The following is a 17,172-nucleotide window of genomic DNA, read 5'->3' as shown; positions in this document are numbered from 1 at the left end:
TAATAATTTAAGTTATAGGCAGACAGATTTTTAACTCCATGTTTATTAGATATTTGTTTTAAATTTTTTTTAATTTTGAAATGAATTATAGTGGATAGTCACTTAAAATTTTTTTTTATCTTGAAACAATTTCAAACTTTTAGGAAAGTTGCAGGACACAGCTGTACAAGGAACTTCTGTTTTGCCTTCACTCAGATTTCTCAGTGGTTAACATACACACACATCCAATCATTGGTCTTTTTGTGAACCATTTAAAAGCAAGCTACAGATATGCCACCGCATCACCCCTGAACATTCCAGTTCACGTTTCCTGAAAACAAGAACTCTGGCCAATGTCACCACATAAGCTTCCAAATCAGGAGAACAATTTAATAGAACACTACTATTCAATCCACAGACCCTATTCAAGTTTAACCAACTGTGCCAACAATGTCACTTTTTCCTATCTGCCTTGGCTGTCATAGCTCTTCACTCTCTTTCAACAGTTCCTCAGCTTTTCTGACTTTCATGGCCTGGACAGTTCTAAAGAATACAGGCCTTTTATTCTGTAAGATTGCCCTCAACCTAGGTCTATACAATACTTTCTCATGGCCAAACTCACCATCAATTCCTATCTGAAATACTCCTGAAATGATACTGAGCTCCTCTCAGCACAACACTCAGGAGGCAGACGATGTCGACTTGTCTCACCTGATCAAGTTGGTGTTTACCGTAAAAATCTCATTTTCCTGTTTTGTAGTCAATTGAGTGTTTTAGGGGGGAGATATTCCTAAATTACATCAATATCCTATTTCTCTTAGAACTTCCACCCACCAGTTTTAATATCCTTTGGTGACTTCTGCCTAAATCAACCACCACGCTGATGGTTGCCAAATGGTGATTTTTCTATCTATATAATTCCTTCTGCATTTATTAGTAGGCATTCTACACTAAGGAAGATCCTTTTCTTCTCCACTATGTATTTGTTTGTTTGTTTATATCAATATGGATTTATAGATTCCTATTTTATTCAATGGGTTATAATCAGTTACTATCATTATTTATCTTGATGCCAAAACTGCCTCAGATTTCGGCCAGTGAGAGCCACTTCAAGCTGGCTCCTCTGTCACTTTGACATGTCAACATAATTTGTTGAACACTTCCCTACTTTTTGGCACAACAAGATAGCCCAGGCTTATCATATACTTTTGCTGTGCTAAGCCTTGATTCAGCCCTACATCCAAGGAGTCCTGATTCCTTTTAGGGAAGCGTGGTATTTAGAAACCAATGTCTCAGCACCTGGTATGATCATTGCCACTGGAGTGTTATAGTTTTTAGGCCCTCTCAGGGGACAGAGCTGGAAAACACATGTAAGTATACACATATGCACACATGCTATCTACATTTATTACTATATCTATCTGTTTATATATATTGAAAAAACATGAGTTTATACTGATTTCTGCAATTCCAATCTAACACTGCTGGGTTCTTTTTTTCCTCCCTGCTTTCTACATTTATAAATTCCTTCTCCAACAGTGAGAAACAGAGCTATGATTATCCTCAATATATTCACTCATTTGTTTAATTAATTCACTTATTTGCACAATGTAGGCAATCTTCAAACCTCACCAGCCATCTTTGTGCTTGCCTCTCCATCACTGACATGCCAATGCCTCCATCCCTGGAAAAGAAGAGAAGGAAAGGCAAGGGAAGGCAAGGGAAAGAAAGAAAGAGGGAGAGAAAAAAGTAGGAAAGAGGGGGAAGGGAGAGATGGGCAAAAGGGAAGGGAAGAGAAAACGGGAAAGGAAAGGAACAAAAAGAAAGTAAAGCAGATACTTACTTTTAAAACACCTTCCACAGCCATCTTCCCTTCATGTCCTAGTAAAATAGCGTATGGGTAAAGCCACTGGACTGCATGTTTGATTGACATCATAGGAAAGGAATCCTATTTAGGAGCAAAAATATATAGGAATGAGGAACATCTAAAATAATCACAGAGAATTTATCTGAAATATATATATGACATTGAAATTTCCTTACAGGTTTCTCATATTTCCCAGAAGTCTACAAAAACAAATATTAATTATTTCCTCTCCTCTTCCTGTTCCACATCCTTTCCCTTGGTAAGCTCACCCTCCTCTATTTTTCAGCTACTGCCTATGCGTTGTGGCTCCCATGTCTCTGTCTCTAGTCCTGACCTCTTTCTTGAGCTTTAGACTTGAACTGTCACCTTCCCATGAGATGTGACTATACGCCCATTCAGCATGTCTGAAACTACATATCTGAACACATTTCCCTACCCTACTCATCCCAAAGTACCTTCTTCACTGTTATTCCTAATCTTGAGTTAATCTTATCCACATTCACCCAGCTTCACAGTTATAACTACAAAGTTAGAAAGTGTTTATTATCCTAAAATCTTCCCCCCAAATCAAGCTGCTTTCACAATTCTTTTAAAAGTCTAATAACAGGGACGATTAGGAAAATTTCAGTATGGACTGTCTATTAGATGCTATCATAGAATTACTATTAATATGCTGAGGGGTATAATAATGGTGTTCTGGTTATATAGAAGAATGTTCTAATTCCTAGAAGTTGCATACTGAAGTATTTAAGATTATGGACAGCAATTTGCTTTCAAATGGCTCAGAAACAAAAAGAGCAAACAAATGCAGCAATATGTTAAAAATTGATGATTCTAGTTGAAAGGATTATAGATGTTTATTTTACTATTTTTAACTTTTTTTTAGATTTGAGAACTATCAAAGCAAAAAGTTCTGAGCAAAACAAAAAGACTGAAAAGTAGAAGACATGATAAATAGGATAAGAGTTCTTCTAGGATAGAAGCATAAAGAATACTTGGGAAACCTAATTCACTGACTCTCAGGAAACACAAAATAAGTAGCAACAAAAGTTTAAAAGGAAGTCTCTTGCCCAGGCGGTATCCCCACCACCTTGAATTATGCTCTCCTTAGCAAGGTCTCTCACTGACTGTTAGGACAGTTTCCTATTTGCTCCCTGCGCAACCACACTCTCCCCAGCCCTCCTTGCTGCCAAGAGAGGTATCTTCCTCCAACATGTATCTGCTTACTACACATCTCACCTACCTAATAAAGTCTGATGGGCCATTTCTTTCACTTCATAAAACCCAGACAATTTCACTCACCATGCAAAACACTTCACAATAAGTGAGGTGGCACAGTAAGGTTCTAACTTCCCTTCACCATCCATGCTTGCTCTAGGGATACTACTTACTATCATTTTCCAAAGATACCAGGCCCTTTTGTGAATCAAGACCTTTGTACGTGCCGTTCCCTCTGCCTGGAGGCCTTTCCACCACTCCAGACACTACTGTCATGACCTTTGTGAAACTGCAGCAGAAATCCCCTCAGATCTGTGTTTATCCTCTCTGTGCCCTTCAGCTTTCCCTTCCAAGAGCCAGCTGCTGCAGGTCTTTTTAAAAAGACTGCTCTTGAGCTCCTGGAGCCAGCTTTGCTCACAGGCTGGAAGAGTAGCTAGTGCCTGGGAATTTGTGTCCCCTGGGATGACCACTAACCAATGACTGATGGTGCTAGAGTGTGAAAACCCCAGCTCCCCTATCTCGGGTTGAGGCAAGTCTGAGGCACAACTTACACTGCAGTGTACCTCTGCAAGATCAGGCTGAAGTGCTCCTTCCCTCTGTGGAACTTCTACCTGAGTTGCACGTCTACCTTCTCCCCTCCAAGGCTGTAAGCTCTTTAAAGGCTCAGAACATGTCACTGGTCTCTGCATAGTTTACTGTACTAAACAACAAATTAATGTCAGATCTTTCACTATTTATAAAAGAATACGACAAAGCAAACTGAAGTGATTAATCCCCAAGGATTAACTCTTAGATTTTCTTCACCACATTTGGGTATACTAGCCATTAATTTATTTTATACATACCAGGATTTGAACTGCAGCTGGTAAACTATCTAAAGGAAAATCTGGAAGGCCAAGAGTAGAAGATTCTTGGGAACAGAGTGTGGTGGCAAAGGACAAGAGCTGAGAAACTCTAGGGGGAAAAAATACGTGACATTACATTTTATTCTAATAGTTTTAATGTATAAATCTGTTAAATATAAAAGAGCTGGGCCAATTTAACTAATCTAAAAAGATGACATCTACTACTAAATTCTTAAGGAACAACAGCTCCATATTATAATATTCCACTGAAAACTCAGAAGCTGATTAGAGACACAGACGTATTTCTTAAACCTGTCACAATATGTGAGGTTTTTCACAACATGGTCCAAATCCACCTTGCCAGCCTCACCTCCCACCTTTCTCAATCCAAACTTAACTCTAGCCACCAGGAGCTTTTTACAGCCTCAAGAATGAGGCATACACTCTTATATCCCATTCTCTAATAAAAATTGCTTAGAATTCCTTAATTCCATTCTCTAACTAGAAAAAGCCTACTCATTCTTTAGGACCCATATCAACTGCCAGTGCCTTTTTGAAACCCTTGTAAAGTCTCAAATACAACAGCCTCAATACTTTGAAATTAGAGCCCTTACTACACTACGTTAAACTAAAGTATTCACATATCTTTAAGCTCTGCTAGATCTTACGTTTCTTGCCATCAGAGATTACGTCTCATTAACTTTATCAGCAGCAGTTACCACAGTTACTGCAAAATTCTTCAAAGAACAGTTATTGGATGAATGAACCAATCAATCAATGAATGGGCAAAACAAATTCAATGTTAAAGTGTCCAGATATTTATATAAAAATATATATGTATACATAGCTCAAATACTTACTTCTCAGCAGAAATATTGGCTCCAACCGAATATAACAGTTTAAGTTGGTCCTAAAATAACACAGAAACATACCAAATCAATTAATAAGGAATGTAACAGATTAAATGCAAATGTTTTATAGACACAATTCAACTTTTAATTAAGCAGACACTAAGTAATGAATAGCAAAAAAATCATATCTTGATACATGTCATTTTCTAAAAGAAAAGTTAGCCTTTTTCTAATCTGCCAGAAGTATAATGCCACAATAATTTTTCTTCCCTGTTTCCAGAGATTTTCTTCATCCTACATCCTTTTATTTGTTCCTTTAACTACTGAGGGGGACATCTACGAACACAGTAACATTTTTATAGTAATTGAATTTATTATAAATAAAAAAACTGTTTAAAAAATAAATTATCCTTGTTCATACTTACCTTGAAGGGTAGATAATAAATATCCCTGGCTTGAAATCGAGAACGGAGAGGGGGGTCTAATGGATTCCCCGAGTACCGAGGCACTGGCAAGCCCAAGGCAATCACTCGGAAATTTTCACTAACTCGAACAATCTTCCAAGCATCCAACTCTGTTTTGGTATGATCCTAAAAGAGCAAGAGATCAAAAATTACATCATAAATGATACAGACTACAAGTGCAAGAGCTGCCAGTCTAAGGAATTCAGGCCCTCACTGCTGAGTAAGCTGTATTTGAGAACACTCTCAAAGCCAAACTGTCAAGGAAGGCAGCAGACTGAAAGCAGGATCAGGATGCCAGGGAGGGTTCACAATATGAAAACTGGTGTTGAAAGGAGAAGCAGCTAATGCATCCAGGAACAAAGGAGATGTGGGTCAGATCTCTAAGCCCTAGTCAGTAACAGAGAGGAACAGAGTAAGGAGGGTAAGGAAAATATACTGGTCCAGACAGAGGATATAAAAAGCTAGTCCTAGACAGGCAGACCACCAGCAGAGCACACTGCCCATGGACCTTAAATAGATAACTATGTTTATGGGTATATTTCTACCAAGGCATATTAATAGTAATAACCAACACGTATTGAAAACTTCCTGCATGGTAAGCACTTCCCATGAATTTTTCTTATTTAACTTTCACCAGAATTCAAACAGACATTTAATTTCTTTTTATGGGTGAACAAACTGATGTTCAAAGGAGTTACATAACTGGCCCACAGTCCTGCAGCTAGTACATAGTGGAGGTGAGAGACTGGAAACAGCACAGGTTTTAGAGTTATAAATGCTGGCTCTAGTGCTTGGTGCAAACTCTAGCTAAGTGACCAAGAGCATGTTATTAGACCCTCTGAGCCTCAGCTTTCTTATCTATAAAGTGGGAAGATCACCAACATTATTATGGCTGTTACAAAAACTAAATGTGATAATGTATGTAAAAGCAACTGGTCCATAGCAGGCACCTGTTAAATGCCACTCCTTCGTTCTCTGCCTGATCTATCAGTGGCTCTTCACTGTCCTCAGCTGTAGGATCCATGGAGCTTACAAAGTTTATACGAACGTGCATGTGCACATTCTAAGAGACAAGTCCTCAGCTTTCAGCAGATCTTCAGCGGGCGTGGCCCATATGACAGTATGGAAACTCTTAGCGTGACACTCACGGCCTTTCCTGGCTGGATTCACGTCTGATTCTTCCAGTCTCAGCAATCACTGCACAACATCCCCTCGGCCTGCCTTCCCTGACCTGTGCTCCAGCCCCATCTCACAAATGTGGCTCTCCAGACACATCAAGCTGCTTCACCAGCACTGTTCCACTTGCCTGGAACATCCTTTCCACTCAGCACAGCATAAACACAAGTATCATTCAAAGCTCAGTACACACATCATCATCAAAATGGGCCCCTTTCTAATCCCCTTCCCCCATTCGAACCACTTCTGTACCCCTCCACTGTGTCCTACGCAAGCTTCTATTGTTATATATTTGTGTGCTGACTTCTGGACGTGATGGTCTCATGGTGGATCCAAGCTCTTCAAAGCATTTATTACCTCTAGCACATAATAGGACAAATGTCTGTTGAGTGACTGTACAAAACAATTTTAAAACATAATGAACAATTATGTCAAGCATAACCAAAATAATGATCCTCTGTAATTAATAGGACTAACACTGATACTATGTCACATGCAAGAGTTTGGATGTAGCCCTGTCTGAGAAACCAAGAGTACAATCTTCAAAGAGCCGAATATTTTTTTTTTCACTTATCCAAAAATGAAAATCAGAATATAAAAAAAGTTTATACAAACTGATTGTATCTGTTTCCATAATAAAATTCTACTATAATCATCTCTACAAAATCACTAATATTTTGAGATATTCAAATTTACTATATTGAATCCAGCTAGAAATAAGTGTGATTTCAATTATGGTGTTGGATCCTTTGATCACAGACATTGTCTTGAGGTGGTACTGTTCTGTGAAGGGATCTTGCCTATATTCTGTGAGGTTCGCATGAGACAGAATCCACGAATACAGAAATCACATTTACCAATAAAAATTAGGTATGTATACTGATATTTACATTGGGAAAAAACAATGTAGTACATTCTTCTCACTTAATAATAATAAGCACTCTCTGTATACTAAAACCCTTTTGAACCTATACTCTGAATTCCTATCCAAAGTAATATGTTTAATAATTTTGCACAGAATTCTACTACATGAATAAAGAATATTTCAAAATTTTTGTTGTGAAGTAACTCCTATACTTAGAAAAATGATTTTATATTCTGAGTATTCTTTTCCAAATCATTTACTAAAAATGGCGAATAACTATAGAGGGGCAAACAAGAGTTATTTTGTAATTAGAAAGTATCTAAAGAGAAAATGTTTTGCATAATATCTACCTACGGTTAAAATAAACATAAATTATTATTATTATATTTATATTTATATTATTTATAAAATATAAAGTTGAAAATAAATTTTAAAAAATAAATAAAAATGGCTGTCATTTCAGTAAATTAACTATAACAATATGAACAAACAAATTTAACTTTTATTACTGATTAAATCCTCAAGTTTCCCCTTCGAATTATATTAATATGATGCCATCTTTAGATAGATCCAAAAGAAAACAACTACACTGCATGAAAACACCAACTACAAGCTCTCATAAACAGTAAAGAAACAGAGTGCTAAAAGGGCTGCAAGACAGATACCTGACAAAAAAGACTCACACAGAGGAAATCAGAAAGAGATGCTTCTAGTTCTGCTAGCCATGGAGCATCAGTTCAATCAGACCTCTGGCATCTATTATTTAGCGCCTAGTGTGTTCTGGACTTGTATTAGTCCCCTGGTAGCAGGATCAAGAAGCAGCATAAGACACAGATCCTGCTCTTGAGCAATGTGTAACCAACTTGGGATAGTAAGATTAACATATATGCAACTCTACAGAACAGGTGTGAAAGAAGGCAGGGGCAGAGCCATTTGTCCCTGGAGACTTGGTTAGCAGGAGAGCTCCAGTCTGGTACAGCCAGAGCTGAAGGAACAAGGGCTGTCTTCTTGTCCTTTTGTGACATTATTACACGACCCCCTTCTCCAAAGCTTTTGAAGAGCCCCACATTCCCAGGTTTTTGCCCTCTTTCACTTGTATCACAGCATTTAAAGATTTTATTGCACTTATTCATTCATTCAACGAATGGTTACTGAGCACTACCAAGTGCCAGGCATTGCTCTAAGAGCTTGAGATGACATCAGTGACAAAAATCCCTGCCCTAGTGAAAGTTATAATCTAGTAAAGGGAGGCAGAGAATGAACTAAAAACATATTAACTAAGTAAATCATGTAGGATGTTAGAAGACTATGGAAAAAAACAGAGCAGGGTAAGGGAGTATGGAGGCAGAGGGCACATTGCAATTTTAAGCAGGAGGGTGAGGGCAGGCTTCATTGATAATATAACATTTGAGCAAAGACTTGAAGGAGGCACAGAAGTGACCCAAGCAGATATGTGGGAGAAAACCATTCCAGAACAGCAAAGTACCTGTGCAACACACCTCTAAGTTAGGAGAATGTCTATCCAGCATGTTTAAGGTATAATAAAGAGAATACTAGTAGGTGAAGTAGAATATAAAAGAAGGATAGAAGAAGGAGATAAGGCCAAACAGGCAGTAAGGGCCCAAATCATACAAGACCCTGTATTCCACTGTAAGGACTCTGGATTTTATTCTGAGAAGAACAAGGAGTCGTTAGAGGGTTAGAACAGAGGAATGACCTGATCTGTCACATAATTTAAAGCGATCACTGACTGCTATGAGGCAGCCAGAGGGGAAGCAGAGAGTCCAGTTAGGAGGCTCTTACAACAACTCATGCATCAGATGCTGGTAGCTTGGACCATTAGGGCATCTTTTAAATATCTTATTCATTTCTGTCAATATCCACTGGACTTTGAGCTTCCTAAAAGCCAAGAACTGGACTTTATTCAGCTTTGTATTCCTAGGCCTATCTAGAAGCCACTAGGCTTTTAGTAAATAGTTGTTGAGAGACAGAAAAAGGAAGATAGGAAAGGAGGGAGCAAGGGAAAAAGAATTAAAAAGAGAAAAAAAGGAAGATAATTATTAGACTGGCAAAAAAAGAGAAAATCTGAGAGGTCTTCTAATATGATCTGCAAACAGAAGAGCCTTGCAAAACTGCAAACACATGACTTGACTTCAGCAATCTGCCAGAAATGGGTCACCTGAACATCTGTCCCCATTCTGATAGAATCATGTCTCATACAAAAAATGGCACACTACTCACAGCTGAATAGCTAAGACACAGCAGCCGAATTTTTCTTTTCTTACTTGGAGAAGTTTGTCATAACGCTCGGCAGACATTAGGAAGCGTCCATCTTCAAGCTGCATTTCCCTATTTTCCAGTAAGTTGTTCAAAACAGGCAGAACATTCCTCTCCGCCTTTTCCAAGCCTTCCAAAACGAGAGTTCTGCCTTCTGTGGCTGCACGAACTGCACACTATTTCCAAGAAACAAAAGCAATATGAGAATATCGAACATAGCAGAGTATGGCCTAATATAACTTGTAATGCAAATCAAACTTCTGGTTCTTATTACAGGCACTTGGAATCAGGAAAGCTGGGTTCCAGATCTTGGCTTTGCTTTATCTGCCTATGCGACCTTAGGCAAGTGATTTTTCTCTCCTTAGGCCTTTTGCCCCATTTGTAAAACGAAGAGATTGGAAGAAATGATCTCTAAGTTCCTTTCAGCTGTAACATTTTTAGATATATGCCCAAAGAAATAGAAAACTAAGAGCTATTTTTGAATAGGTAACATAATTAATAAGAAAACAGACTCCTTAAGTAGAAAACAGAAATGAAGACTACTCTGCCCTATTTATCCCACAAGCTTCTTGTGAGAGTCAGATAAGAATGCATGGAGACTGTAAGGTCAAAGCCATGGTTTGAAATAGTTTCTGGGTCATTAAAAATCCAAACACAAACTACTTCTTATAAAAATTCATGTTTCAGCTAATGTCTCAATTAGGCTTTCTTTTACAAGAATCTATTTACTCCAAGAAAGCACAGCTCATAATAAAAAAGAAACTAAGTTATCACAACCTGTGGCAATATTATTAAAAAAGAGCTAGAGATTTTTATCAATCTTTGTTACCAGACAGACTAAATACTGCATTTGACTTTTAAAAACTTCACAGAGATAAAAATACACATTCTCTGAAATAAAACTAGAAATACATATACCAAAATGTAGTGGTTTCCCAAGTGTGGGCCAGGGAAGACAAAGTCTGGACAACACAGGATGACAACAAACACTGTAGATCTGCTTTTATTCACCTCAGGTATACTTTAGTCTATTATGCATTGAATCTCTTCAGAGGAATTTGGAATAAGCTAGAGAGAGAGATCAGAAACAGAAGCCAAAGACACAAAGGTCTCTCTTCATCTACTCTAACAGAGCTAGGTGCTGTGACTATAAAGTGAGAAAGTAGTGATAGATGGAAAAAGAGTTTACCATCTAAAGACTTCCTGAAAATCTGATAAATGCTGCTTTTCCCGAGAGTAAAATGCACACAGGTATATATATATGATAGGGCCTTCACGTTAAGAATCTTTACTATTAAAGAATGATAGAAATAGAAAATCACCATTTGGCACACAACATAATAATTGTCGCAAGCAAGAATCATCAATGGATGGTAAAATCAGTGGGTAAAATTATCATGAGAAACAAGATTATTTGTATAGACTCAAAACACCTCCCAACAAGATATTCATAAATAAGAAAGGGAAAAACAATACTAGCGTGAAGGAACATAGGAGATATCACCTTAATCAAGTAACAAAGTTAACATCACCAGTAATGAGACATATCTATTCCATGTACTAAACTTCTAAAAATATGCCAAGAAGGGCACAATATCAAAGCATGAGGAACTATCAGACAAACCTAAACTGAGCAATATTCTACAAAATAACTGGGAAGGGGAGATGGAAGGGGCCTGCTACTAGAAATGGAGACTGGGCTGGGGACAGCATGGTGGCAGTCATTTTTTTAATGATGCAAAGAGTTGACTGAGCATGTTCAAATGATGAGGAGGAGCTAGTAGAGGAATACAGAAAAGAAAGTGCATAATTATTGAAATAAAACTAAAGAAGTTGATACTTGATGTTGGACACAGTTTGGTCTATTTGCTGAGTGGGAAAGTGGTAAGGCCTAGAGGTTAATAACTGACGTATCGGGTTCTCCCATTTATGTTATTTAATTTAATTCTTATGACAGTCCTCCAAAGTATACAATATTTTACCCAATTTTACAACTGAAGAGAGGTTAAACAGTTTGAAATAGCAGAGCTAAAATTTTAATACATAATGGAATCACCATAAAAACCCCAAACAATGGGGTCTGAAGAGCTTTCAGGTTGGTGAACACATCCATGTGCCGGAACTGTGGCATACCCCAAGTTCCAAAGGGACAGAAGCTCCTGTCCTTGGGGCCCTTCCTATCCTCAGTGGATGTACCTCGTCATGTGGCTGTTCATTTATACCCTTTATGATACCATTTATAATAAACCAGCTAATTTATGTAAAGTGTTTCCCTAAGTCCATGCTAGCAAATTACTGAACTAGAGGAGGGGGTTGTGGGAATTTCTGATTTATAGCCAGTCGGTCATAAGTATGGGTGGCTCAAACTTGTGATTGGCATCTGAAGTGGGGATAGTTTCGTGAGACTGAGTCCCTAACTTGTGGGGTCTGCAGTAACTCTGGGTAGTTAGTGTCAGAAGTGAACTAAATTGCAGGACACCTAGAGAATTGGAGAATTGTTTGCTGTGGAAAAACCCACACATTTGGTGCCAAAAGTATCATAAGTAGAAACAGATCATAGTAGTAGTACATTGTCATATCAGTGAAATCTCTGCAACTGACTAGCAATGAACTCATCATTTGCCAGAATTTATCTGGAAAGAGAGGTTAACAAGAAAGTTTCATTAGTCTCTGAAAATCAACACAACCCATAATTATACTATGATTCCTATGTAATGTCATTAGTAACTCTGACACTTCCTTCTTGTTGAACTGTTTTCAAAATACAACAAACTCTAGGGGCTGGCGCTGTGGCTGAGCAGTTAAGTTCATGCATTCCGCTTCGGTGGCCCAGGGTTTCGCCAGCTCAAATCCTGGGTGCGGACATGGCACCGCTCATCAAGCCACGCTGAGGCAGTGTCCCACATGCCACAACTAGAAGGACCCACAACTAAAAATACACAATTATGTACTGGGGGGCTTTGGGAGAAAAAGGAAAAGTAAAATCTTTAAAAAAAAAATACAACAAGCTCGAGTTTAAACTTCTCTCTTTGTTTTACTTACATTTTTTTATTTTAGTTACAAAAAAATAATTACTAAAGTCCTTTCTTTCTTTCTTTCTCCTAATAAATATTAATGTAAGAAAAAACAATCATCGGGCTGGCCCCGTGGCCGAGTGGTTAAGTTCGCGTGCTCCGGTGCAGGCAGCCCAGTGTTTCACTGGTTCAAATCCTGGGAGCGGACATGGCACTGCTCATCAAGCCACTCTGAGGCAGCATCCCACATGCCACAACTAGAAGGAGCCACAACCAAGAATATACAACTATGTACCAGGGGGACTTTGGGGAGAAAAAGGAAAAAATAAAATCTTGAAAAAAAAAGAAAAAAAAAAAAGAAGAAACAATCAAGCAGGGATCCAGTTTCACAGTGCCTTCTAAATGTCTAACTTTCCCTTAATAATCCATTAGAAACATTGCCAGGAAAGTCTATAAAAGGAAAGCAATAGGCGGAACTTTAAAAATTAGATGGAAAGAAAGATGATAGAGAGAAAGGCAAATTAATAAAACAGAATAAAAAGGTATGCTATAGCATATCTAGAAATTTAACTTGTGAACCTGAAACTTTAGGAAATGGGAATAAAGAGTCAGAGAGATTCTTTTATATAAGCCCTGGTGTACCATTTGGATTTTTTTTTTTTGCTATGATCACATGAATTACTTTTTCTATATAAGAAAACTAGTTAATGAAAATCATTAAAAAATTTTATTATATGAGAAAAGTGGCAGTTCAAATTAGTGGAAATTAAGAATTTGGATAAGAAACTCAAATGAATTTAAAAATTTAATGGTAAAAATAAAACCATATAATTAGTAATTGGAAATATGTGTTTTAAACAATCTTTATGTTGAGAAAATCTTTCTGATAATTCAAAGGCAGACATCATCAAAGAAATGATAGATAAGATTATGTTCAAATTTTTCCATATAGCAAACAGAAAAATTAAAGGACAAACTGAAAACTTGAAATATTTGCAACAGATATAACAGAGACCAAATAAATATCTTCAATGTAAAATGAACTTTGCAGATTATTAGCAAGTAACTGCTATGAAATGTAAATGAGCACCATAATAGAATATATTCAATTTCACTGGTTAACAGAGAGCTATAAGGTAAGACAAGATGTCTTTAGACTTTTAAATTAGCAAAGATTAAAAAAGAATGATAATACCCAGTGTTGGTAAGTTTAAGAGGAAACAGACATTCTCAATTCATGGTCTGAGTGTAAAATGACAATCTTATAAAAAATAATTTAGCAAGATATACATAAAATATTTAAACAGCTATGTTCATTAATCCAACAATTCTACTTCAAAGAATTTATCTTAAGAAAATAAACAGACAAGTGTACAATGAGGCATAGACAGTCATGAAAGCATTGTTTTTTCCATTTTTATTGAGGTAACATTGGTTTATAACATTATATAAATTTCAGGTGTAAATCATTATATTTCGACCTCTGAATAGACTACATCGTATTCACCACCCAAAGTCTAATTACCATCAGTCACGGAACAAATGTGCCTTTTTACCACTTTCGCCCTCCCCCCACCTCTCTTCCCTGCTGGTAACAATATGGTATTGGTCTTTCTCTGTCTGACTTATTTTGCTTCACATAATATGCTCAAGATCCATCTATGTTGTCAGAAATAGCAAGATTTTATCTCTTCCATGGCTGAGTAGTTTTCCATTGTATATATATAACACATCTTGTACATCCATTCATCTGTTGACAGGCACTTAGGTTGTTTCCACGTCTTGGCTATTGTGAATAATGCTGCAATGAACATAGGGGTGCATGCATCTTTTTGAATTAGTGTTCTTGTGTTATTTGGATAAATACTCAGAAGCGGAATAGCTGGATCATATGGTAGTTCTATTTTTAATTTTTTGAAGACTCTCCATACTGTATTCCATAGTGACTGCATCAGTTTACATTCCCACCAGCAATGTATGAAGGTTCCCTTTTCTCTACATCCTCTCCAACACTCATTATTTCTTGGCTTTCTAATAATAGCCATTCTGATGGGTGTGAGGTGATATCTGATTGTGGTTTTGATTTGCATTTCCCTAATAATTAGTGATGTTGAACACCTTTTCATGTGCCTGTTGGCCATCTGTATATCTTCTTTGGAAAAATGTCTGTTCAGATCCTCTGCCCATGTTTCAATTGGGTTGTTTTATTGTTGTTGAGTTGTATGAGTTCTTTATATATTTTGGATATTAACCCCTTATCAGATATATGACTTGCAAATATCTTCTCTCAATTGGTAGGCTAGCTTTTCCTTTTGTTGATGGTTTCTTTTGCCATGTAGAAGCTTTTCAGTTCGATGAAGTCCCACTTGTTTATTTTTTCCTTTGTTTCCCTTGCATGAACAGACATGATATTCAAAGATATTGCTAAGACCAATGTCAAAGAACATACTGCCGAGGTTTCCTTGTACTAATTTTATGGTTTCACATCTTACATTCAAGTCTTTAATTCATTTTGAGTTAATTTTTGTGTATAGTGTAAGATAATGATCTACTTTCAATCTTTTGCATGTGGCTTCCAATTTTCCCAACACCATTTATTGAAGAGAAATTCCTTTCTCCATTGTATGTTCTCGGCTCCTTTGTTGACAATTAGCTATCTATAGATGTGTGGGTTTATTTCTGGGTTCTCAATTCCATTCCATTGATCTGTGTGTCTTTGTGCCAGTACCATGCTGTTTTGATAACTATAGCTGTGTAGTATATTTTGAAATCAGGGAATGTGATATTTCCAGCTTTGTTCTTTTTTCTCAGGATTCCTTTGGCTATCTGAGGTCTTTTGTTGTTCCATATAAATTGTAGGATTCTTTGTTCTTTCTGTGAAAAATGTTGTTGGGACTTTGATAGGAATTGCATTGAATCTGTAGATTGTTTTAGGTAATTTGCACATTTTAACTATGCTAATTCTCTCAATTCACGAGCATGGACTATTTTCCCATTTCTTTGTGTCTTCTTCAATTTCTTTCAACAACATTTTACAGTTTTTGGTGTAGGTCTTTCATCTCCTTGATTAAATTTATTCCTAGATATTTTATTCTTTTTGTTGCAATTGTAAACAGGATCATATTCTTCATTTCTCTTTCTGTTATTTCGTTATTAGTGTATAGAAATGCAACTGATTTTGTACCCTGTAACTTTACTATATTCATTTATTATTTCTAATAGTTTTTTTGGTGGATTCTTTAGGGTTTTCTACATATAAAATCATAGCATCTACAAATAGTGGCAGTTTTACTCCTTCCTTTCCAATTTGGATCCCTTTTATTTCTTCTTGCCTAATTGCTTTGGCTAGGACTCCCAATACTATGTTGAATAAGAGTGGTGAAAGTGGGCATCCTTGTCTTGTTCCTGTTCTTAGAGGGATAGCTTTTGGCTTTTCACCAATGAGTATGATGTTAGCTGTGGTTCTGTCATATATGGCCAAAAGCACTGTTTTATAATTGCCAAAAAATGTGAACTCAAATGCCAATCTCTGGAGGATTGGCAAACTAAATTGTGGCAAACCAACATGATGGACTATTACACAGCTATTAAAAATAGTGATATAGCTCTAGCTTTACTGACCTGTAAAACGGTCCACAATACGTCATTTACTGAAAAAGCTATCACCACCTCTCCAGGACTAAGGAGCAAAGGAAAGAGAATAAGAAGACTATACCATTTCTTATCTGACCACTAAACTCCAAGTAAATATGCTTCTGCTTTTAAGAACCTTATCATAAAAAGTACTTAATTCATAATCCCATGGGATGAGTTGAGGTGGACAATGATAATGTTCTAGAGGTGGAACATTTGCTCCCATTAGCTCTATAATAATCTATATTAATCTGTGATAAGACATGAGGAGAGGCCGTGACAAATTTACATTGTTCAACGTTAGCTGAATCCTCACTGCTATTTAGCAAGTATTTCCTTCACCGCTTGTAAAAGTTATTGCCAAGCCAAGCTTCCAAAGTCTCTTTCAACTCTTTCACATGACCCTGCCCAGTATTTTAATATAATGATTAAAGTCATCTGAATTGAGATTCCATGACAATTTCCTCTTTTCCATCACACAGTGCCTCTGTGTCTTCATCTTTGTACTCTACTCTGATTTCTCTCTTTTACAAAGTATCACACATTCCCACCTCTCAAAGACTAGCCCTTTCTACTTCAAGCTTAGTGGCGTCTCCTCTCACCTCCTCCAAAATCTTCTTCTATCAACTATACCATCTATTATATACATTTTCAAAGTCCTTCTCTCTAAAAACATGTCTGTACTTTAAGAAAATCTACAGTCTCCTGATACTGCTTAATATCCTATCTTTATCCCTTCCTTTATCCTGAAGCCTCTTGAAAAATAGTCCACAAACGCACTGCCTCTAATAAGCTTCTTTCACCCTTATTCTACTGAAACTACTCACTTGAAAGCATCAAAAATCAGGCATTTTCTTGATCTTCATGTTCTCCTTCTCTTCAGCCCTCTTCCTTTGATTCTCCCTGTGCTTTATCTTCTATCTTGGACATTTAGAAGCTGGTTTTCCCCCTGGCTTTCCCTGGCCCTTCTTCTGCCTCCTGTC

General features: G+C 37.1%; 1 protein-coding gene across 4 annotated transcripts in view; it reads right to left on the bottom strand.

The window, feature by feature from the left end:
* VWA8 (von Willebrand factor A domain containing 8) overlaps nt 1-17,172 on the bottom strand; it is a 358,168-nt gene that overhangs the window by 290,516 nt on the left and 50,480 nt on the right. For 2 of the 4 annotated variants that reach the window (XR_011527880.1, XM_070578403.1), the window contains exons 5-9: nt 9,551-9,718; nt 5,186-5,350; nt 4,770-4,819; nt 3,910-4,018; nt 1,823-1,927 (exon numbers count right to left, since the gene is read on the bottom strand). Coding sequence is in view for 3 of the 4 variants with exons in the window: in XM_070578403.1 (XP_070434504.1) it covers nt 1,823-1,927; nt 3,910-4,018; nt 4,770-4,819; nt 5,186-5,350; nt 9,551-9,718 (597 nt within the window). In the remaining variant the exon portion in view is untranslated. Of the gene's footprint in view, nt 1-1,611; nt 1,664-1,822; nt 1,928-3,909; nt 4,019-4,769; nt 4,820-5,185; nt 5,351-9,550; nt 9,719-17,172 lie in introns of those variants that run through there. The other 2 variants (XM_070578404.1, XM_070578405.1) reach the window with 2 other exon arrangements.

Source organism: Equus przewalskii, chromosome 16, assembly GCF_037783145.1.
Source record: "Equus przewalskii isolate Varuska chromosome 16, EquPr2, whole genome shotgun sequence".
Classification (NCBI taxonomy): domain Eukaryota; kingdom Metazoa; phylum Chordata; class Mammalia; order Perissodactyla; family Equidae; genus Equus; species Equus przewalskii.
This window is presented reverse-complemented; position numbering and strand designations above follow the sequence as displayed.